The 25,436-nt window shown below is 38.6% G+C and overlaps 1 protein-coding gene across 11 annotated transcripts in view; it reads left to right on the top strand.

The window, feature by feature from the left end:
- The window catches only part of MCTP1 (multiple C2 and transmembrane domain containing 1), a 558,463-nt gene that overhangs the window by 352,594 nt on the left and 180,433 nt on the right, over positions 1-25,436 (top strand). For all 11 annotated transcript variants that reach the window (XM_043464651.1, XM_043464644.1, XM_043464640.1 and 8 more), the window contains 2 exons: positions 16,089-16,275; positions 21,404-21,497. In XM_043464651.1, the coding sequence (XP_043320586.1) occupies positions 16,089-16,275; positions 21,404-21,497 (281 nt within the window). The remainder of the gene's footprint in view (positions 1-16,088; positions 16,276-21,403; positions 21,498-25,436) is intronic.

Consider the following 25,436-nt stretch of genomic DNA (forward strand, 5'->3'; position numbering starts at 1 on the left):
GCAAAGTAATCGGAGATAATATTGCTTTTCACAAAGCATATGGTGACCGTAAAATGTGTTGTTTCATCCAGCTCCCTGCAAGGTAGAAAATCTTGATAATCTCCTAGGAGTTCACAAATCTCCCAGAAGTTCAAGTGTTAGTGAAGGAAGTGTGTAAGTGAGGCAGATCCATGTTAATCTGATAATGCAGTGAAGAAAAGAATATTCTGAGGCTTGCATGACATCTCTGCGCAGTCCAGTTCAGTTCAGTCACTCAGTCACATCCGACTCTTTGTGACCCCATGGACTGCAGCACGCCAGGCCTCCCTGTCCGTCACCAACTCCCGGAGCTTACTCAGACACATCTGTTGAGTCGGTGATGCCATCCAGCCATCTCATCCTCTGTGGTCCCCTTCTCCTTCTGCCCTCAATCTTTCCCAGCATCAGGGTCTTTTCCAAAGAGTCACTTCTTCGCATCAGGTGACCAAAGTATTGGAGCTTCAGCTTCAGCATCACGACAAGCTTATTTTGAAAAACTGTTTGAATTATATGATTGTTTCCTTACTTTTAACTATATTTTTGTATTTTCAGTAGTTACATGTGTCTTCATAGGAAAACACATTGAAATTTGTCAATACTGAGATAAAGCACAGTGTACAGAAGAACTTGTTAGTTTAAAAACTTCTTTATTCATTTCCAGGTCTCTAAATATACAAGCTGAAGAAATGCACACATACTGCTAATAATAAAGGGGATTTTACACTAAGAGAACAAAAAATAGGAATCCAACCCAACATATGTATCTTTTTGTCTTTTTCCTTTCTAAGAAATATGTTTTAAACAATAGTTTTCTTCATAGGATTACAGAATGAGAGGTCAAAGATGAACTTCAGTTAACCTTTAATATTTTACTTAGAAAATGGAATGAGAAAAACACCACTAATCTTATGCCATGTTGCATTTCAATCCTTTTTAAATGACAAGCCTTTACTGCATGTTTTTTTCCTCCGGTAAAATACTGTTTTCAGGGTTTTCTTAATGTTGTACCTTATTCTCTTTGGGCTGTACCACTAGCTTAAGTATCAGTAAAGATCTGTTCATACACAGAATACATTTGATTATGAATATGTCTGTTTCTTTCTCCCTCGATATGCTATGAGCTATTTCAAGTAGATACTGTTCTAGCTATTCCTTGAATAATTCATTCATTTTCATAATTTTTAGCAACATTGGCTCTATTTGGTGACCACCAGAATGACTGTCAGGTGTAACTTGCTACCTCAATCTCATTGCTTTATATTCAGATTTTCTTATATTAGTAAAATAATGACATACATCATAAAATGTATTGGCTTCTTGTATTTCTGGGTCCACCCTCCATGAAGTCCTTCTTATCCTATTTTCCATTTTTTTCCATGATAACATATACCCTTTTAATGACTCTTCTTTCCTTGAAAGGAATCTCCAAATTTGGAAATCATGAAAATTTCTAAACCCATTTTTTAAAATTTTTAGTTGTGCTGGGTCTTCATTGCTGCACGCGGGCTTTCTCTAGTTCCCGTGAGTGGAAGCTCCTTTTTGTCACAGTGCATGGCTTCTGATTGCAGCGGATTCTCTTGTGACAGAGCCCAGGCTCCAGGCGCATGGGCTTCAGGAGTTGCGGTGTGCGGGCTTAGCTGCCCCGTGGCATGTGGAATCTCCCAAGATCAGGGATCAAACCCGTGTCCCCTGCATTGGCAGGTGGATCCTTATCTACTGTACCACCGGGGAAGTCCTCTCAGCTCATTTTGTACTGACCTTTCCCTTTTCCTCATTTGATAATATTACAGACTCTTCAAGGGCAGGCATAATTATTTTAAGAAATGTTTGGCAGAGAGGTAGGCTATGTATCCCACTTCATCTTGTTTCTATGGGACAAAACTTTGGGTTTGTCTCTAATTTTGAGAGAACAGTGATAAATGGCGCTCCGAAGATTATAGTGATTGCTCTAGACAACTAGGGAGCTAAGAAGCTCTCATGAAGTTTGGAAAAAAGACAAGAAATCCGTTTTCGGAGTTTCTGGGTTGGGGAACATGTGCAAGTCCTCGCAGGGGCTAGGGGACTGGTGTGCCCTGAGAGGGCTTGGAAGCTCCATGCCCCTCACCACATACCTTATCCTGTGCATCTCTTCCATCTGGGGCCATATCCTTTTGTAATAAACTAGTTATCTAGTAGGAAGTGTATCCCACCCTTATTTTTCAAGTCGTTGGAAGTGCTTCAGTTCAGTTCAGTCGCTCAGTCGTGTCCAACTCTTTGTAACTCCATGGACCACAGCACACCAGGCCTCCCTGTCCATCACCAAATCCCGGAGTTTACTCAAACTCATGTCCATTGAGTCCGTGATGCCATCCAACCATCTCATCCTCTGTCATCCCCTTCTCCTCCTGCCCTCAATCTTTCCCAGCATCAGGGTCTTTTCAAATGAGTCAGCGCTTCGCATCAGGTGGCCAAAGTGTTGGAGTTTCAGCTTCAGCATCAGTCCTTCCAATGAACACTCAGGACTGATCTCCTTTAGGATGGACTGGTTGGATCTCCTTGCTGCCTAAGGGATTCTCAAGAGTCTTCTCCAACACCACAGTTCAAAAGCATCAATTCTTCAGTGCTCAGCTTTCTTTATAGTCCAACTCTCATGTCCATACATGACTACTGGAAAAACCATAGCCTTGACTAGACGGACCTTCTTGCATTTAGTTTCTGGCTTGGGCTGTGCATGGGTTGTTGGATGACTTCTTTACGCCCATGGCTATTACACAGGAGAACCTTACAAGCAGGATCAAGGGGATCTACTCCAGCACCCTTATTGGTTTGATGGACACCACTGTGTGCTCTGCTTCCCAGTATCTTGGTTAGATTAAAACTGGCTTAGATGGTGAGTCAAAATACTACCTTTAAAGAATTACAAGGATTTCTAAAACTCTCATTTATTTTGACTGACTTACTTTTATTTCCAGTTACATTTTTGCTAGGAAGATCCCCTGGAGAAGGGAATGGCAACCCACTCCAGGATTCTTGCCTGGAGAACTCCATGGACAGAGGAGCCTGGTGGGCTACAGTCCACGGGGTCACAAAAGAGTTGGACATGACTGAGCAACTAACACTATCTGGCATCAGCTTCACTAAAGAAATTCACATTTGGGCATCTATCAAATATAATTGCCTATGAAAGCGTTTTGAGCCAAGAATTTTTAGAGTAAATAGAGCACAGGTAGACAAGAACTCTTAGGACCACTTTTGAGTATCAGTTTGAATCCTTTTGCATAGTAAAGGGAATTATTGTTGACTCTGGGGTGATCAAAGATGGACAGTAGGAAGTCATCGTACACTCTGCTAATATAACAAAGATGCTTGTGGCAGAAAAAGGAAATGACTATGGCAAATATCATTGTTTTCAATCTAGTTGATGGCCAGAAAGCAGCAGAAGCTCTTGATAACTGACTTTATACTTACTAAATTGTACTTTACACACATCCTGCCACTGAAAAACAATGTATTACTGGATCAAAGTAGAAGGCAAGTAGACTTGCATGTGTTTATGTGAAGGTTGTGTGGTAACTGTGGAAACAATGCAGATTATAATAGAATTCCTTGATCCTAGAATAGAAGAGAATTGACTTACCTTCTAATTAAATTTGAGTTCTAAGATTAAAGTAACAGGAGCAAAACTGTCATCATGGTGTTCTGTGTTCTTTTTCAAGTTGTTACAACATTCTATGTAATGTAATTCTATGCAGTTCTATTAAATTATTTTTAATTAATTTACTGAAATATATTTTACATGTAACATGTAAATTGAAGGTGTACAATGTATTGATTTAATACATTTTTATTGTAATTCAATTGCCATTGTAGCTATAGTTAGCACCTCTAGCATGTCACATATTACCTTTGTGTATGTGTGTGTGTGTATGTTGGGAATAATTAAGATGTGTCTCTATTCACTTAGAAGTTAGAGACTTCTGGGAGTTGGCTGGTAGCTGGCGAATAAATTTAAAGTTGGCTGTGGAGGGTAATGCTGTCCCATTAATGTCTATTAACTATTTTTAAGGATCCTCTTTGCTCCTCCTCAAGTACACCAGACATCTTCCCACCTCAGGACCTTTCCCTCCATCTCCACATGTCCACCTGTCTAGCGTCTTTACTTACTTTAGGTCTGTGCACAAATGTCACACCAGTGAGGCAGCCATCCCAACTCTATGTAAAAATGAAACTTCTTTTCCTTGACGTTCCGTTTCCTTTATCCTGCTTTGTTCTCTGCATCGAGGTGTATCACCATTGGACATATATACGCATTTCACTCATTTTATCATTTACTTCCCATTAGTAGAATGTGAGCTTCATGAGGGTGGGAGTTTTTGAGTTGTGTTGTTCATCGTGGTATCCTCAATACCTCGAAAAGTGTGTGGCAAATAATAGGTGCTTAAGAAGTATCTGCTAGATTTAACTTTAAACACCTGGAGCTTGATTGAATGCTGGGAATTATGGCTCTCCCATCTCTAAATAAATATAGAATTTGACAACAGGTATTAAGGGAACACCTGTTAGAACAGCATGTCTTCGTGGAAAGTATAGAGTTTCAGTATAATTAAAGAAGATATTTGTATATAGTTCAAAAGGGAGAATTAATGAGTTAAAGTGTTAAAGTGTCTGAGTAATCTATGTACTTGAAAAATACTGAGTGGTTGCATTTGAAAAAGCTGCCTATCCATTTACAAAGATATTTATAATTTTTTATCGTAATGTCTAGTGAGTTAATGCTATCTGGTTGTTAAATTTTACAAAAATTATATTTACTATGAATGGAAAACAACAACAACAACAATAATAATGTTTTACACTGTAAGGGGAACTATTATGTACTTTAGCTCAATATAGGGTAAAACAGGGGTGGTTCATATTATACCAATTTTGCAGGTGCAAAAAGTGAGGTGTTTTTGAGGTATAGCCAAATGGTTTAGCAATTGCTCAGCTAGTATGAATTTGAGGCAACTTATCTGAGATTCAGCTCCAGGACTCCTGCCTCTAGAGTCCATTCCCCTTTCACTTTGGTCTCATATTCAGTATGTTCTGAAGCCATTAGGCACTTGATAAAATGCCAGGTGGGCAGTAAGCCCACTTGGGTGGTGTGCCCCATACTGCAAGTTTGAACAACAAATCTTACCTGTCGCTGAACTACAGATTTCAACTGAAGGTGAAATAATGTTAATCTGCGTGTAATTATTTAACTTTCTGATCACCTGCATTTTGGCAGGCAAGATGGACTGCCACCTTTACGATAATCAGCTAATAAATCCTCATGATTGTTACACTTTTATGCAGAGCAGTAATCTGAACAAATTGGCTGCTGACAGCTATGGTAAATTGCTAAGAATGAGTGCTGTCAGAGAACAAGTTGTTTTTATGAACGTGCAGAATAAGTAAATCCCATGTCAAGCAATTTCATTCAGTCGGAGTTATTTGCAATCCAATATAGCAAGATTTATAGCATTATTTATTAGTGTGCAAAATGCTTGTTTATCTTTAAAGCAGCATTGATTTGGTGCCCATATATTTTTGGTTGGTGTATTGCTCCTAACTTTATTTGCTGCATTGTTATCAGGGCCAAGACATTGATCCTGCCCATGACAACAGAGTGCTACAGATGCAAACTTCAATAGAAAGTTCTATTTTAACACAATTTTTCTTAGTAATATATAAGAAAAAAGTTATTCCAAATGGGCAAGTTTTGGGTGAAGAAAAATGCTTTCAAATGCTATGACCATAAAAATAAATTTGTGACTCTGTAATTTAATGCCAAAGGAGAGAGAATGTGCGATGAGTAGGCATACACATACATCTCTCCAGGCACAGTGTGGAAAATGAGGAAACAGCCTTTGACTTTGTATACTAACCAAATTAATGTTTCTTAATTGAAGGACATTGCATATGAGCATTTGACACCATAGGTTCTGATTTGCAGTGTTTCTTATCTGTGATATAAATACTACAGTGATTATTCTACTTCCTACCTAAATCAGAGTAGAAGCAACCTCTGCTTCATTATTAGTTTGAAAGCACAAGATAACTATTCAGAAAACTCTAAACTGAAGAGAATTTTTAATGAAATCATTGTGTTTCACCATTTTCCTTACTAGGGACTGAGTGAAATATTTCATTTGGGAGATAGGTAATGTTTCGATAAAGAATGAAGTGTCATTGATTCTTGTCTTGGTTTGTTGTAAACTCAAGTCAAATATATTAAGATTTCAATCCATTTTCTTTCATGACTTACTATTTTTTCTTCTGAAGATGTTCTCAGTAAGTTTATACTCACTGCAGTATTTTACATGTGATAGACAAAGTTTCCAAAGACAGTTTCCATGCACCACTGTGTGTATGTTAAGTAGCTTACCTTCTAGGTAATGAAGGGGAACCTCCCAAGTTTGTATTAATAGAAGTATGCTCTGACAAATCCATCTCCCCAAAGACAGCTGGACAGTGACAAGTGCTGACAATGGAAAGGCAGTAATTGCATTAGCATTTAGTAATGTTGGGTGGTGTGTACACTGCATCGTCGTGAAACTTGAAAAACTTCAGTGGTTACCTATTGAATTCATTAAAATGCAAAGATTCTAAAGAGCTATCTATCGTATTGATTTATAATATGAGATCTTATGTGTTATTTGTTTTACCAGTGTAAGGTAGTTCTCAAACAATAAACCTCAAAAAGTTTTCTAATTTTATCGATAAATTTGGTCCAAATTATGTAAACTGTGTTTTTAGAAATTCTCCCCTACAAAAGAAATCCTATAGAGGCTTGTCTTCCTGTCTCGAGGCTTTTTTTTTGTTTTATTGTGTTTTTTAATTAATTTATTTTTTATTGAAGGATAGAGGCTTTGTTTTTTTTTTATATATAATTTATTTATTTATTTTTTCAGTGGGTTTTGTCATACATTGACATGAATCAGCAATAGATTTACACGTATTCCCCATCCCGATGCCCCCTCCCACCTCCCTCTCCACCCGATTCCTCTGGGTCTTCCCAGTGCACCAGGCCCGAGCACTTGTCTCATGCATCCCACCTGGGCTGGTGACCTGTTTCACCATAGATAATATACATGCTGTTCTTTCGAAACATCCCACCCTCACCTTCTCCCACAGAGTTCAAAAGTCTGTTCTGTACTTCTGTGTCTCTTTTTCTGTTTTGCATATAGGGTTGTCGTTACCATCTTTCTAAATTCCATATATATGTGTTAGTATGCTGTAATGTTCTTTATCTTTCTGGCTTACTTCACTCTGTATAATGGGCTCCAGTTTCATCCATCTCATTAGAACTGGTTCAAATGAATTCTTTTTAACGGCTGAGTAATATTCCATGGTGTATATGTACCACAGCTTCCTTATCCATTCATCTGCTGATGGGCATCTAGGTTGCTTCCATGTCCTGGCTATTATAAACAGTGCTGCGATGAACATTGGGGTGCACGTGTCTCTTTCAGATCTGGTTTCCTCAGTGTGTATGCCCAGAAGTGGGATTGCTGGGTCATATGGCAGTTCTATTTCCAGTTTTTTAAGAAATCTCCATACTGTTCTCCATAGCGGCTGTACTAGTTTGCGAGGCTTTGTTTTTAAATGTTCTCTTATCTGGATGGCCTCGTAATATCATGAGCTAGTACTTCAGGGCACAACACACCCTTAGAAGTTCCTTGTTAGAAGAGGTATAAATTTCTGTTGCAGATATTCTTCCTGATAATTTAAAGTTGATTTTGGCGGAGTTCTTGTTAGACCTGGTCATGCCACACCCCCGGTTTGTGAATCAGAATCAGAATGTAGCTGACACAGAGCTGGGTGAGGAGGAAAGGTGTCAATGCTGGACGTCTTGTCCATCATTTGGTTCCCTTATGCTTGTTTAGTCAGCATTATCTTCAGTCCACAGTTTCTTTACAGGGATCTTTTATTGTTTTCATTTTTATTTTATATTGGAGTAGAGTTGATTTACAATGTCGTGTTAGTTTCAGGGGTACAGCAAAATGATTCAGTTATACATATACATGTCTTTCTTTTCCATATTCTTTTCCCACAATAGTTATTACAGAGTACTGAGGAAGCTGCCTGAGCTCTGCAGTAGGTCCTTGTGGATTACCTATTTTATATATAGTAGTGGTATGTGTTCATCCCAACCTCCTAACTGACTGGTATCTTTTAAGGCCATTGTCCATTTTGTGAGGATTGGTTCAGTTAAAGCTAGATGCTATAATCTGTAAATCCACCTCACAGGGCACGTCATATGGACTGCAGTTCAGTGGGAGCCAGTCAACAAGTTCAGGGGTCACTGTCAGCTCCTCTATGTCATGCGGCTGCTGCTCGTCACTCAAGATACTTGCCGGTCCCATGTGACATACCCGATGCACGGGCCACCAGTGTGAATGCATGTATAAAATATTTATGAAGCTTGAATCCTAGTTTTATTTTTTTTTTAATTTTCTGCCATATTTTTAAATTAAAAAATACATAAATGCATCCAAATAAGCCTAACATTTACTTCCTGCCCCTCACATGGACATCACTGGTGCTAATCACAAAACTTTTATCTGGTTGGTGACTGGTTTAGGCATGGCGGATGGAAAGGTGGTGAGAAAAAAGTGATAAGAATACTGAAAGTTTTCTCCTTGAACTTAGGGGGAAATGTCACCAAATAACTGTGATGTATTCCTTTCACGTGGCTAAGTAAGTACATATAGTTTTTAAAAAGTGCAAAGAATTTCAAGTTTTGGAAGCTTTTCAAGCTATGGAAGTCAGGAAATGGGGGTTGAGGTCTTAAAACCATCACTTAATTTCTCTGATCCTCAATTTCCCATTTGTGGAATGAAAGAAAGTAGCACTCAAATCTCTTTCAGTTTGAGTCTCTTTTGATTCTTCTATTGATTGATGAGTTGAGTTCGGTTCTGACAGTAAATTCTAAAGTTGTTCAATATCAAACTAAGGCATGCTGCTGCTAAGTCGCTTCAGTCGTGTCCGGCTCTGTGCGACCCCATAGACAGCAGCCCACCAGGCTCCACCGTCCCTTGGATTCTCCAGGCAAGAACACTGGAGTGGGTTGCCATTTCCTTCTCCAATGCATGGAAGTGAAAAGTGAAAGTGAAGTCGCCCAGTTGTGTCTTGACTCTTAGCGACCCATGGACTGCAGCCCACCAGGCTCCTCTGTCCATGGGATTTTCCAGGCAGGAGTACTGGAATGGGGTGCCATTGCCTTCTCTGAAACTAAGGCACATGAGATAATAAAACTATATAGTGTTTACATAGCACTTTCATCTTTTCAAAGTAGTTTTTCATCTATTGTTTCTATCACATAAATGAGGAAAGCTGATGCATAAAAAGTTTAAGTGACTTGCTTAATATCACAATACTAATGAATAATTCAACTTTATTAAAACTCTAATGTTCTGAATCCCTGACATAAACTCTGAAGCCAAATAACTTCACTCAAACAACACACTGGGTCAGTGGTAGTTCTGCAAATAAGGATGTGAGAAATCACAAGGCTTAGAAAGAGTTGAATCCCTCAAATTTAACAGAAGCCTGATGCATAATGCACTTAATATAAATAAATAGTTAATAAATGGGTGTTGAAAAGAAATCAATCCACTTTCTAGGAAGACAATATAGAAATGGTAGCATGAGCAAAACTGCGTGCTGATTCTGACTCTGCCACTATCAAAATGGGTAGAATTTTGGCCTCTCTGAACCTCCATCTCCTCCTCTGTAAGTATTTTAGCACTTACAGAGCACCAGCTGTATTCCAGGTGTTGTGTTAGGTGCCTGCCCTTGAGCTGCACCAAGAGATGGACAGAAAAAGACAACTGCTGGTTATTGCCATGAGAATTAGTTAAAAATTAGCCGAGAAAGACAGTTAGATACATCATCTCAGGTAGATGGGGTTGCTTCCTTCAAACACAAAGAGGCAGGTGAGCTTTAGCATGGATAGTGGGAGAATTACAGACAATCAGGAATTACTGAAGTAGTAAGTGTAAATCAACAAATAAACACCCAAGCTGATGGGGGTTGTGGAGGATCATAGATGGTGAGAAGCCAGGAGTGGGACACGTCAGGTTTGCTTTTTGGATATCTGTAACTGTCAGGATTGAATCGTGTCGATAGTTTTTGTATGAGGCCAGGTTCCCTATGGCTTCCCTGGTGGCTCAGAGGGTAAAGCGTCTGCCTGCAATGCAGGAGACCCAGGTTTGATTCCTGGGTCAGGAAGATCCCCTGGAGAAGGAAATGGCAACCCACTCCAGTTCTCTTGCCTGGAAAATTCCATGGATGGAGGAGCCTGGTAGGCTACAGTCCATGGGGTTGCAGAGTCAGACACGACTGAGCAGCTTCACTCACAGGTTCCCTAGGACCCAGAGCTTGAAGCAGTGATGAGGTGCTCGTGCTTAAAAGGGAGGTACAATCCCAGGCACTGAGAGAGAGAGAGAGAGAGGGAACATGATGCAGAGAAGACTAGAGAGTCACTCACAGTGATATGTTACTGGGCTGGCCACGTTCCCAGTGTTTCAGGGACATCACGGTTGCTCAGCAGCTATGCGCACTTGACCACGTGTGCACAGGCAGGCAAGATGGAGAATCCTGCTTTTGGAATGGTTTGTGAGAAAGGGAAAGTTGTGGGGAGTTACCTTGCCATCTCCTATGCCATTGATAAGTTCACCGCATAAGGAGAAAACTGTGGTTTCATCTGGTTTCTTTAGCGGTTGACCAGGAAGCCAGATCCCATCCATACTCCTTAGTGCAGCTTTTCATCCAAGTGCAGAAGTGCAGGAATTTGGGGCATGTAGCCTTTGGGCCTAGATGCACGGTGGCAGCTAAGGGGAGCACTCAGCCCATTTGGGCAAGTGAGAGTTCTGACCGTCCTCGGCCAGTCCTAGATGAAAGACCTCTGAGGACTCACGCCCAGTTGACTGGTCACAGGCGTAGGATGAGGAACAGCCCCTTGGAAAGACCCAAAGTCAAAGCTAAGACAAAGCCGGCAGCTGAGGACCCACCCAGGAGTTCCATCGAGAACCCAGATATAAAACAAGATGTGAGAGGAGCTGTTCTTTGAAGCAAAGGGGAGAATCCACTCCCCATTTTTCACCGTTCCTCCATCCATGGTGACTAGGATGCAGCCCCCAACCCGTGCTCCTTAGAGGACAATTTGAAATGAGATTAGATTCTTACATCAACATTCAGACTTTTTTCTTTGGTGGGGTGGAGGCATAATACATCTGAGGAATAATATTTCATTACCTGGAAGATGAGTTTGTTCTCATACTTTTTTTGATATGCAGAATTACAAAAAAGGAAGATGTGTTGTTGTTGTTGTTTACTTGCTAAGTTGTGACCCCCATGGACTGCAGCATGCCAGGCTTCCCTGTCCTTCACAGTCTCCCAGAGTTTGCTCTAACACATGTCCTTTGAATCAGTGATGCCGTCAACCATCTCATCCTCTGTCACCTCCTTCTCCTCCTGCCTTCAGGCTTTCCCAGCATAAGGGCCTTTTCCAGTGAGTTGGTTCTTTACATCAGGTGGCCAAAGTATTGAAGCTTCAGCATCAGTCCTTCCAATGAATGGAAATCAGGGTTGATTTCCTTTAGGATTGACTGGTTTGATCTCCTTGCTGTCCAAGGGGCTCTCAAGAGTCTTCTCTAGCCCCACAATTTGAAAGCATCAATTCTTCAGTGCTCAGCCTTCTTTATGGTCCAACTCTAACATCATACATGACTACTGGAAAAAACATAACTTTGACTATACAGACCTTTGTCGGCAAAGGGATGTCTCTGTTTTTTAATGGCTAAGTTTGTCATAGCTTTCCTTCCAAGGAGCAAGTGTCTTTTAATTCCTTGGCTGCAGTCACCATTTGCAGTGATTTTGAAACTCAAGAAAATAAAATTTGTCACTGCTTCCGCCTTTCCCCCTTCTATTTGCCATGAAGTGATGGGACTGGATGCCATGATCTTAGCTTTTCGAATGCTGAGTTTTAAGCCAGCGTTTTCACTCTCCTCTTTCACCCCCATCAAGAGGTTTTTTAGTTTCTCTTCACTTTCTGCAATTAGAGTGGTATCATCTGCATATCTGAGGTTGTTGATATTTCTCCCAGCAGTCTTGATTCCAGCTTGTGAATTATCCAGCCAAAAGGAAGATGTAAACAAGTGTAAACATGGATAGAGTTGTAACAAATTGTGGAATTTGAGGTTTTTGAGAACTTGAAGTTCATCTAGTTCAATTACCTCATATCACAGATAAGAAAACTAGAATTCAAGAGGATAAGTTGTCTTAGAAAAGGTCATACAACTAATTAGTAATAGATGGAGGGCTAAAACCAAGGGAATTTGATGCCCAAACTTGGGCTCTTTTCCCTGTGTATGTATTTTGGGATTTCATGAATTTGCTTTAGTACTTTAAAATTTTGCATTTTCATGTTCTTAACAATATAAAACCATCAACATTTGCTTATTCTGAACCATCTGAATGGTCATTTAGTATTTCCGTAACCAAACTATAGCACATCCTTCCTTTGTTGAGGCCATAATAGTACAGGCAAGCCAAATACAGGTGAATCTGTCTTTTGGACTGCTATAACTGAATACCACAGACTGGATATCTTATATTCAATGGAAGTTTATTTCTCACAGTTCTAGGGGTTGATGTACATTCGAGATCAAGACAGCAGCAAATTTTCCACCTGGTTTCCTGGTTTATAAACTGCTGTTTTCCTCTGTGTCCTCACATGATGGAGGATGAGAGATCTCCCTGGTGCCTCTTTTGTAAGGGCACTAATCCCATTCATGAGGGCTCCACCCTCATGAGCTAATCACTTCCCAAGCTCCTCACCTCTTAATATCATCACACTGGGCACTAGGGTTCAACATATGAATTTTGGACAGCACACAAACATTCAAGTCATAGTACTAGCCCATGAATGTTAATTAGGACTGAATTCACTTGACAATATATTATGTTGCAGGGGTTCCATCTTTGTACACATTTATTCAATAACTACAAAGTGATAGCAAAAGGTTTTTCTCCACTGAATTCCAGCAATAGTTTGATTTGATACCAATTTAATGCAGATATCAACGATGCTGTAATGCTGACATTATCCTCAAGTTAGCAGGACAATTTTGCTTAGTTATTGGGAGACATTTTGTCTTAAATGGCATCTGAGGAATGCTCCTGAGCAGAGTTTTTAAATGAATAGAAGATCTGAGTAACCTCATCTAGCAAAATGCATCTTGAATTCATTTACTCTTTTATCAAAATATTTGTATAAATAGGTATTTTCTATATTAAAATGATTAAAGTCAAAATTATGAAACATTAAATATAGGACAGGGCTGGGACTATTTATCCAAATATACCCAATATTGAAAATCTAGTTGTAGCAGAAAGGTATAATCCTTCCTATAAATGGGTAATGATAATTTAAATTTTATTAGTTCCATAACTTTAAACATTAAATTTGTAAGCTTTTCTTCATTTATTATTTTATAAGAACAATTGCAGCCTTCTTCCCTTGTTCATACATATTTTGAAAGCATAAAAATAACATACTTCTGCACTTAAAAACAGATAATTTTTCTGTTTCGAAACAAATCCAGGTATACCCAGTAAAAACCACCTCACACAACACAAACTTCCAAGATGAAAAATTATAATAATGACAGACTGGTTAAGGAAAAGTCCTAGATCTTGGATTCCAGAGTCCCAGGTTCAGGTCTGGCTCTGCTAATGACTGTGCATCTCCATTAATTCAGGTAACTTCTCTGGACCTAGGTTTCCTCATTGGTAAATTAAGGAAACTTTGAGAATCACAAATCATTATACCTATTGTTATAAATGGTATATTGGTATAATTGGAACCAGGTACAGAATTAAGTGAAATAGTCCAGCTGTAATGAAAATATTGGGGAAAGTAACTCAGAGGCATTTGTATTTAAGCTTATTTAAATTCTAAACTCTTTTAGCACAATAAAAACAGCAAATCCATCGACCTGGTTTGATCTGACATTTGCCAGTTTGCAATTCTTAGACTAGATCATCTTTAGAACACCTTCCCTAACTCTAAAGAATTAAATGCAATGACTCTAATGTAAATCAGGAGGAGGCCAACATCTAAATGACCAGCTTCCCAGGTGCCTCAGTGATTTAAGAAAAAAAAAAATTCAAAAAAAAAAAATTCCCCTGCCAATGCAGGAGACACAGGTTCAATTCCTGTATCAGGAAGATCCCCTGCAGAAGGAAATGGCAACCCAATCCAACATTCTTGCCTGGCAGATCCCGTGGACAGAGGAGCCTGGTGGGCTACAGTCCATGGAGTCGCAAAAGAGTCAGACATGACTTAGTGACTAAACAATAACAATAACAAAAAATGGTAATAGGCATAGAAGGAAATCCTTCAGAAAGTTTCAAAGTTAAGAGAGATGCAGTATCATACAAAGGAATAGGGCATGATCAGGACTGGAAGTACATGATAAAAGTGAGTGAAAGACCTTTCTGTGTCCCAGCTGTATCCAACCAAAAGTACTATGTGAACTGTAATCTCTGTTCAATTCCCTAGTGTCATACTCTCAATCTTGTCCAAAGATTCACTCACATTCAATAAATTGTAGGTTAGGCACTGTGCCAGATGCTGGAAAGATCTGTAGAAAATCAAATTTATGTTTTTCCTTTGTATTAGAAAATACATTTGATTAGTTGTCTTTCACTGTTGCATTTTTTAACCCTCAATTTGTTCCAAGTATTATTAGGAACTAATTCCAATTAAAATTTGAATATTACATAAGGTATTTGATGTGGTTTTTTGTCATTTAGAATTTAAGGAGACAGCATGAGAGTATTTTGAAATGGATGTTTTGTTCACAGAAACAATGAGGTTACTTGATGTACATCCTAACTTTAGGAAGATGTTTTCCAGACTTAATACAGACCCTAATAACCTGCTCTCTTGATAGTTAGCATCTAGCATATACAGATTCTCTGTCACTGACCAGGGCGTTTCTTTTCTTCTTCATTTCTTAGATCTATATTCCTCTTCTTCCCAAGTGTTTCTAGTCTGGATATCTTTCGTGTCATTTCTGATAGGTAAAAATAAAACATGTAAATGTGAAACTTTGATTCTATTTCTAAAATCACTCACACTAAAGAAGTGTTTGAACCCAACCATCAGGTTTGATGCCCTATTCATAAAAGTTTAACTTAAAAGCAAAATAGTAGACAATAAATAGAGTGAAGAATAAGAAGGGGCAAAAATTTAATCTTCCCTGATAGCTGACCACTCTGTTTATGACGTTACCACATTCATTCTTATCATTGGCTATTTCCTGTTTTAAATGTCTTTTAGTCATGTCTGCCCCCTTTCTCTCGGTTTATTGGCCTGTGGTCACCACAGTATCTTTCTCTTCCAAATCAACTGACGTTTTTATGAAAGAATTTGCCCAGTTCTGAGAGGGTGGCATACTGAGTGCGGGCTAAAACGTTATTACAAAGTCTCTCTTAGGACAACTCTTGTATGTAACACTTGAGCTATGATGTCTTCAGAGGATCTGTTAATTTAGATTCATGTCGCGTTCTGTGAATAAACTGACATGGTTTTAAAAATGTAAAACATATGACATCATCATAGTAATGATCTATTCACTGCTTAATAGCATTTTTGAACAACCGCAAAACACCTATATTTTTTAGAGTGTAACACAAGTTCAGACTCTTGGTAGTTTAGACAACTCATGTTAGTCGTTCTACAAGCAAGGCCTCACTCATCCGGGCCATCTTGGGATGGAAAGCCCTCGCTGATTTATAAATGTGGTGATGATGAGTAGTAATCAAATCAGATAAGCACACTCTTGCCTCTTATAAGAAATAAGCAATTAGTTACTAAAATAGCCAGAGTCTGAATTTTGTGAAGTCAGCCGACATGAAAGGCATATGCTTCCAGTGGTTCAAATGGTATTTCCATTGATTTATTTTTCACATAGCTCTGAGCAGCCTGCACCTCCACTGTTTGATGAGGCAAAAAAAAAAAAAGTCTCTTGCTAATCCAAAACATTTGTTTTTAGGTGCCAGATTGACCTGTCGGCTCTCAGTAGGGAGCAGACACACAAGCTGGAGCTGCAGCTGGAAGAAGGCGAGGGGCACTTGGTACTGCTGGTCACCCTGACAGCTTCGGCCACAGTCAGCATCTCTGACCTCTCCGTCAACTCCCGGGAGGACCAGAAAGAACGCGAGGAAATATTGAAGCGATATGTACGTATGTAACCCTCCTCCCTCAGGGTCAGGGGTGACTAGATGAGGTTGTAAATAATTTACGTGGAGTGACAGGAATACATCTGCAGAAGCTGTCTGACATGAATCAGCAGAAGGCAGGGCAGGTGCAAATACCATGCGGATCTTTGCGGAAGCACTTGGGTGACCCGAGGCTGTCTAGACCCCAGGTGTTTTCTCCAGTCTTTTCCAGAGCCAGTTCTAGAGTCTCGGGTTCTCCTCAGCGTTCTTACCACACAGGGCAACCTTCCATGATGGAAAGTCAGGTTTACACAAGACTACTGTAAAGTGAGCTCATTGATTATTTGTCACTGGAATTAGAATTTCATTGTCTTTATACATTTGAAATGGAGTTAACGGCACTTAACTTTTTAACTCGTAGCTTGGTAAGTAGGGGCTTCACTGGTAGCTCAAATGTTAAAGAATCTGCTTGCAATGCAGGAGACCTGAGTTCGATCCCAGGGTCCGGAAGATCCCATAGAAAAGGAAATGGCAACCCACTCCAGTATTCTTGCCTGGAGAATCCCATGGACAGAGGAGCCTGGCAGGCTACAGTCCATGAGGCTGCAAAGAATCAGACATGACTGAGCACCTAACAGGCTTTTCATAACTAGAGGATATTTACAGAAATCATTTTCTTTTTCAGCTGCTTAGAAAAGCCTCACTTCATCCCTTTAATTTTGTAATTATGGAATGTGAACTATAATTCAGAGGAAGCTTCTTTACCTTTGGATCAGATGTAGGGTGACAGGGCGGCAGAATGAGTCACTAAGTATCCTTCTCAAATTTTACCAAGCCCAAACGTGATGACCAAGTCTCTTTCCTAACCTCCTCACAGTATGCATTTCCCACCCTGTAGTTTTCGTGAATCAACAGAGAGGGGAGCTCTTACTCCATCGTTCTCTCTCAGCGAAGCTTTGAAGAAGTGAATGTCTCAGTACCCATGAAGCTAGAAGAAGAAAAAAAAAAACGCTTTTCCACTTAAAATTACAAAGCTCGTATTGTACAATGCTGCCAGGTGTTTAGGAGGCTCCTCTAGACTCTCAGTCATGAAACCAAGCTCTGACTAACAAAGAACTGCTTAATTCTTTTTAGATTTTAAAATATTCCTGTTTGCTGACTGACATCCTTCCAATGACTGAATTTAATAAAGATGTACCTTATCAGGCTGTGCAGATAACATGAAGTGCGGGTACTAATGCTCTACAATATTCTTCAAACAGATTAGCTGGATGTGCACTTCAGCAAATTTATTCTGGCTATCTCCACTGAATCAGCTGTCTGTTAATGCTTGTACAACTCACCCACCAATGGTGTTATCATAAACAGTTTAATAGAGGTGACTTAGCAAGGCTAAATAGTATATATTTTTAAAACACCTAAGCGCCTAAGGTATTGTATGGCATCTTCGAATATATAATTGCAGTTGTGAAAATTATTTCATGTTTTGGTACCCACCAAGACATATTCTCCTATTCCCCAAAGTGAGCCTCATGAATTAAAACAATTGTAAAGAAATTAATTCACATATTAATATAAAAATGATTCTAGGTATTATAATATTTTATTTTGTGGATTAATATTTGATACAGTCCCATGTATTAGTATGATACGATAGGCTTGGTAATTAGAAATGATCCAATTACTATTGATTTCTTTTTTCCTTTTTTGCTACATGAAATTCCTCAAATCAGCCATTTCCACTGAGAATTTGAATATTTGTTTCTATCCCTTCTTTCAAATATTAGCTATTGTGTCAATAAAATGTAAAGTAGGTGGATGTCCCAGCTAAGTTCTCAAATTATATTATGCTCAGTATACTCAAAAGTGAGCCAAGTTTAAATATACTTTTTTTTAGCCCTGAATTTCAAGATAAGCCTAAATCTCCCTTTAGAATCATACTTGCTAAGAAGCTAGTGTACATAGTACAGCACATGTTATTATGATTACTCATAGCAATACAAAGACACCTATATTTTAGTGTTTCAGAGTGTTTCCTTTTTACTAGATAGATTATAAAGTGAATGAATACTGTATGGTGTCTGAAATATCCCTTGTTTTGAAGAAACATATAAAAGAGAATTTATTTGGAGAATTATCCATATGTTTTCCGGTGAGAACTTCGCGTATTTTTTTTTAAGCTTAGGTTAAACCTAAGAATTTGAGTTGGCACTGGGTGTGGTGAGGAAAGTAAGTGGATTGCCCCCACTCTTGCATGAAACAGCCCTTAAAAGGCTCTCCCTAGCTGTCATTCGGCGGTTCATTGTGAAGCATTGAAGCCCCACAAATTAAAGACATTACTGTGTGAGCCATTATTTGATCACCACGTTCTGAAAAGATGGCTAATTCCATTTTTATTTTTTTTTTCCCCTCCTTTTTGGAGGGAGGAAAGCAGGGAAGGTCAATAGGGGGCGGATAGTAATGGGTAGTAGACCAAGAGCGATTGGATGACCTTTTCAGAACCGGGATGCTAAACCCTTGCTCCCCCTTGTCACAGTTTAAAAACCAGAGGAGCTAGTTTAGAGAAGAAGTTGTTAGCATTCCATTTTTATTATGACATTTCACAGTCATCTGATTTAATGTCCCTTGACCGGATTGTCCACCGTGAGACGATGGGCTTGAAATGTTATTTAGAGCATTGATAAAAGGTGAGCGGTTCTAAGATGACAGCGAGTCATAAGGCTGGTGGTGTGACATTAATTTTCTCCATAACAGAGATGGAATAAGACGTCACGGTGACAAGCTGTCAATCAGCGCTGGCCCCTCAGAGCATCCCGATGCCATAGGATGGGGTGTTGCCTCTCCCGTAATAGAGCTGAACTGAGATGCTCTCCTGACAGCTGCTGCAGCCATAGAGAAAATATATTATACAGCCTTTCATTAAAAAAATAAAGAGGACTCCTCTCCAGAGCATTTCAATCTTTTCCCATCTATTGAGGGCTGAAAGGATTCACAGCAAATCATAGATTCCTCTGCTATGGAAATTTCTGGCTTCAGAATCCGTCCTGGTTTAGAGGCCTTCTAAAATAACCATAAATAACAAGGCCGGAATACCTCTTGATGAAGTATTCCTTAAAGTTATATTTTTTAACTGATATATTTACGTGTTTTGCTTCTTCTTTTTTTTTTTTTTCCTCCCCCTTGGAGTTCTTATTATAATCCATGTGTTGCTGGCCTAAACAGTTGAAATTTGCCATAAATTACTGACTGTCAGCTGACTGGAGAAAATGAAACCTTCAAATAATTACCCCTCTGCATGGAAAACACAACTTTGGAGCTGAAGTCCCGGTAACAGTGTGACTCTGCAGTGAGTTTACCGGTATAAAAATGATTCTCGGACTGCAGAGACTTGCTTCAGTCACAGTAAGACTTGGTCTAAATTGTTCCTAAAAATTAAAGGACAGGAACCTTTTTTGATAAAACTCCTCTCCGTGGTTAGATTAGGAGATTTACCTGGCCTTTAACAGTCGTAAACTCTGAGATAAGAAGCAGCTTCCCACACCTGATCATTACCACCTTAGGAAGACAAGGTGTCTACAGATCTCTGAATTATAACACTCGGTCTAACATTCCACTCTTAAACCCTCAATTTACAGGAATTTAAATGGAGAGAGAAGTGCATTTTTATTAAACCCTGTCATCTGGGTAGCTTAAAGAGAGTTTGGGTGATAAACAGCTGTTTAAAAACAATAAAAGATTAGGAGTTAATCCTTGTGCTAAACACTCTTTTTTTTTTTGCAAAGTTAGGCTATGAGATTACACATCTATCTGTTTCCTCCTCTCAGCATACCAAGGTCAGAGCTTCAGTCTAAACAATGACTAGTCATACAGGGCTGATCACGTTCATATCGTGGTAAGCGCGTGCCTCTCAGGATTCTCACGTTCTCAGTACAAAGATGGGAATGATCTTTAGTAACGTTTTAATAGATGACTTTCTTATGTGAAACTGTGTTATGCTTTCCAGTTTTAAAGCATATTAAAGATGATTATAAAGCAGTGCCTTTGATTTACTGAATAAAAATACTGATTTTTGCCATGAGAAAGTTGCATTGAAGTGCAAATAAACAAATGTGTGTGTGTCCTGTCGTCACGTCCAGCTGTTCACGACCCTATGGACTGTAGCCCGCCAGGCTTCTTTATCCATGGAATCTTCCAGGCAAGACTACTGGAGCGGGCTGCCATTTCCTTCTCCAGAACAAACGTGTATCATGTTCTATTGGCTGATTTTACTCTCTGTTTATGTTCGTGAGAGTTCTGAATTATATTCTTGGTATCCCTTCTTTTAATTCCTTTAGGTATTATACTTATTCATACTCTGGCACTATTAATTCATGAAATTAAATTGGTTTTAGCATTTGGGTCTGATTCTTCTATCAAAATTTCTATACTTCTATACCTACTACAATGACAGATAAATTTACAAATTTAAGAAAAGATTATCCATCATTTTTGAATTGATTTTTAGCAATCACCTTGATTTATTTTAAAAGATTATATATGTCTTTTACCTGAAAGGTATGAGGTATTTTCTAACATTTAAACCTTTTGAATTAAATATTATAAAATAATCTTTAACCCCCATCTAGCACCTACAGTTTCCAAAGCTCACCAAGGAGAAAATATAGTAGAAAAATAATTAATTTAATGTTGTCTTTCTTACTCCCAAAGCCTGAAGTGTATTTGTTACTTATCCAACAATCTAAGATTCCTATTAAGAATCACTTGTCTCCAGATCATCATGCCTGTAGATGAAAGATTTCTTGGAGTGCTTTGGTAAAGGAGATGGATGGGAGAAAGCAGACATGTCATATTTTATAATTGATTGTTCACTATCTACTGCTAATTACTTATGGAGAAGCAATGTTGTGGTATTTTTTTATTCTTTCAAAAAATCTACTTACATAGCAATAATTATCTACACAAATGTATATGCATATGTGTACACATTCATGACGGCAGAGAAGGGCATCCTTATTGAAGAAACACAAATATCCCTTGGATCATTTCAGCAGCATCCTGAGATCAACCATAGCGCTTGGTGTTTTCTCGGCGCACTCCTAGAGATGCTTTAGGACCTTTCTTTTCTAATACTGACTTTGGGGTGTTTCAGAGCCCGTTGCGGATATTTCACAACCTGAAAGATGTGGGCTTCCTCCAAGTGAAAGTGATCAGAGCAGAAGGGTTAATGGCTGCTGATGTCACAGGTAAGAAACGCAGTTTTCCTTTTGCCTATGTATCAAGCAGCATGCCAGGTCTATACAGTTTGATGAGTGAACTTCTCATTTCATCTGACTGAATCATCAAAGTAAATAATGTAAAGTGTGTTGATCTTACAAAGATTTGCTATCCACCTGATTTTTATACTGTCTCAGCTGCTTAAAAGAAGGGTAACATAATAAAAAATGAAAACAGCTTTGAATTGTTGCCTTCTCCAAGGTTTAGTCAACACAGTGTTTATATTTCTTTCAGGTTTTGTCATTTTGGTGTCTTTGGGTAGTAATGATGTATCTTCTCTTAAAACAGTATCAGCTTCCCTCAGATGATATTATAGCATCAACACTGATAACTCAAACATGCATGCATGAAATCTCTTACATAGTTTGCTGAAAATTTTAGATACATAACACTCAATTACTTGGAATGAACTTTTGGTATTTGTGTTGCCAATCCAATTCTTTAGTTGTCCAAATTCACTAGCACATCTCAGAGATAATTCTGGATCTAAACTAAACATCTACATTGTTCTAAACTTTTTTTCAAGAAACAGGCCTGGAAAACCAAGAAACAGGCCTGTAAAAATGCCAAAATCAATATGATGTCTTAAAGCTTCCTGATTTGGATACTGATGTTTCTATAACATGTTATTTCATTACTTTCCAGAATGATTGTTTTGAATTTATAGCTATGTGAGCATTTACTTACTGTTTAATTTCATAGGATTTGGGAGGATTTATATGATTCCTTAAATTGTCCATCTCAAGATGAACAATAAATAGGATTGACTTGACCGATTTTTGTGCAAACTCCCCTGTTCCTGAAAGAAAGTATCCACTTACAATTTGTAGAAATACGCTTACCACTATGAATGGCCAGCAAGTTGACCCTCAAAGGGTAGCTAACTTATTTGAAAGGGAGAAATATACTTTCCCTACCAAATGAGGGTTTGCAAGCTCATTATATGGTCACTGCTGCCCTTAATTAATGGAATAGAATCAAAACCTAATTAAAAGATCACATGCCTTAAGACTAAAATAGCAGATGTCTGTTCCAAAATGACAATATTTTAAATTTTTTAATATTTGCATAGTATTGAGTGACTGTTTATTGTATGATAAAGGTAAAAATGCTGGGACTTTACAGTTTCTTTATGGCGGGTATTATCAACTCATTTTTAACCAAGCAGATAATAACAATTGTCAGATATTATTTCAAAATAGGCATACCTGAAAATAGTGGGAGAAAAGATTGTAATTTTTTGCATCTATACTGACTTGGCTTCCTGTACTAAACAATTAGTGAACACCAAGTTTATTCACATTCGATTTTATTTTGTGTGTGATTGTAATCAAATTAATCTGGACAAAATGACTTTATTTATTATGTGCTTTCATTATTAGAACCAACAGTCAACATGAATGGTTGACTAACTGGTCTGTTCTTTTTGGTTCACTCTGAACATGAACTTAAAGACCAGAAGGGGAATTCAGTGCTGCTTTTACACCACAGAGGTTCTGGCCAGCCTTTGATTCCCAGCAGCAGGTAGATTCAGAAATTCATGGCAGTGACATTCACCATCACAGGAGGCATCTTCACTTTTCTTGACTATTTTCTGCAGTGGAGGGGAGCACCCAGTGTTGGGCTAAAAGCATCTGAAGATAGAGAAAAAGACTAGAATTAAAAGTGTATCAGAGGGTATCACGTGTGCGTGCGTGCAGGCTGTCGCTTCAGTCATGTTCGACTCTTTGCGGCCCCGTGGACTGTAGCCCACCAGGCTCCTCTGTCCATGGGATTCTCCAGGCAAGAATTCCGGAGTGGGTTGCCATTTCCTTCTCCAGAGGATCTTCCTGACCTAGGGATCGAACCCAGGTCTGTTTGTGTCTCCTGCACTGGCAGGCGGGCTCCTACCACTAGCATCGAAGTGTTAAGAACTATCCCTGGATATTTATAGTGGGTACAATAATTTCTTATACAAAAATTCAAATCCCATTTACTTCAGAAGTTTAGATACCTGCCCATTACACAAGTTAAATATAATTATCTGTTTGTGTCTCTTGGAGAGAAGCTGTCATTGCTTTTGAAACTTCATGAATATGCCAATTACTTGAACCCAGTTGGCCTATATGCCACTATGCAAGTTAAAGTACATGTTCTCTTGAAGCTGGAGAAAATAGGTATATTTCTTTCATAATGGTTCTATGTAAATTAGTGTGAATAGCAATCACCTTTTCCCTAGGGATTCAGTGAGACATAATTTTGATCTGATAAAATGGACTTTAATTTGGAGAATACTAAATAACAGATTCTCCATTTTTTCCTTCCAGTTTTAGGGATATAAATCTAATGATTCCTCATTCCACACTGACCTTATAATCTAATGTGCTCTGAATTGAACAAGAGAGATGTTGAACTATTCAGGGGCAAGAGGATAATTCAGTCTTTGACCTCGCTCACCCTTGGGCCTTTTGTGGTCTTTATGACATTTGTGATGGTGGCCAAAACCGAGGACCATATATTCAAGTCAGATGTCTGAATATTCTGCCATTTGTTTTTAAAGTCTTTACTTCTGCAAACGATAAATGCATACATACCTATAAATACATATATATAAATATATCCTGATCCTTCCTGGTCTTTAGCATGGAATTTGGGGCACCAATAAGCTCTTTGTATACTTTACCTCCTGCTTTTTCAAAGTAGAACTTTAAAAATATGTTGTGCCTCTCAGTGGAGAATCTGACTATGGCTCTACAAGATACTTAGCAACAATTTGAGGAAAGGAAGAGAATCAGTGGTGCTGTCTACAAATGCTCAAATTAGCATCCGTTTAGGACTGTTGTGGATGGAGAGGGGAGATTTTAAATCACTGATAGCTCTCTGTGTGGAGCAAAAAAATACTTTTGAGCTGATATAAACGGGGCTGTTGCCATAAGATACTTGGTTGGTTTCCAAACACTTTTCCCAACAAGTCCAGCAACACAAACTTATATTTTACCAATTTCACTCAATTCTTAAAATATTTTTAATGACCAGAATATCAAGTTAAACATCCACAGTTTAAGCAAAAAATGTTAAATTACAATATTTCATCATTTAGCAGGAGCACTAGAAAAGAGATGCTGTAATCTTTTAAGTAGCCATCAATCTTACTGCAGTTACAAAGAGTTTTTTCCTTTCAAAATGCAAAATTTTTCTTTTGTTACAACACATTCATTGAGAAACATTGTGATACTGTATTAACTCTGTGTGAATAAAGAGCAATTGAGACTCTCTTTGAATGAGTGAGTATAAAGCACAAATTACTTTTTAATGAAACGCTCAATTCTTTTCCTTTCCACAAAAAGCCTATAGCCTTGTTCAGCTAAAGGCTACTACAGTAGGTCACTTCAGTTAAGCCCCTAATAAACTGTTGATAGTTGAGGGTAGTTTTTTCTTCCGTCTCAATGGCCCAGTGTTGGACAGTGCACTTCAAATCATTAAGGTTAATACAGATTTAAAAAAGAGATTAACTCTGGTGGTTAAGGCCTCCATTTACAACTCCCACACATACACATGCATTGAGCGAGGCACAAGAGTGGATTGAAATTTCAGTCAAATTGTGGGCAGCCTTTCACAGCCTGAGAAAGTGGCACTCTGGTTTTCAAAGTTGGTCAGTGAAATTCTTCAGGAGGGAAAAAGTTCGATTCACTGAAAAATACTGCGTGGTACAACTTACTTACCTTTCAAGTACCCAGTGAAAAGGTTAATGTCTCTCTGGACCATCAGAGCAAACTCTTCCGACTGGCCCTGTGCTCACTGGGGAAGATTCTACTGCTAAATCAAGTATTCCTTGAAACTGGACAGATTGTGTGGAGAGAAAGACCAATGAAGGGGGAAATTTTTTTGTTTTTTTGGTGGTGGGAAAGAGTTCACTGTATGTTGGAATA

Source organism: Cervus canadensis, chromosome 4 (assembly GCF_019320065.1).
Source record: "Cervus canadensis isolate Bull #8, Minnesota chromosome 4, ASM1932006v1, whole genome shotgun sequence".
Lineage (NCBI taxonomy): Eukaryota > Metazoa > Chordata > Mammalia > Artiodactyla > Cervidae > Cervus > Cervus canadensis.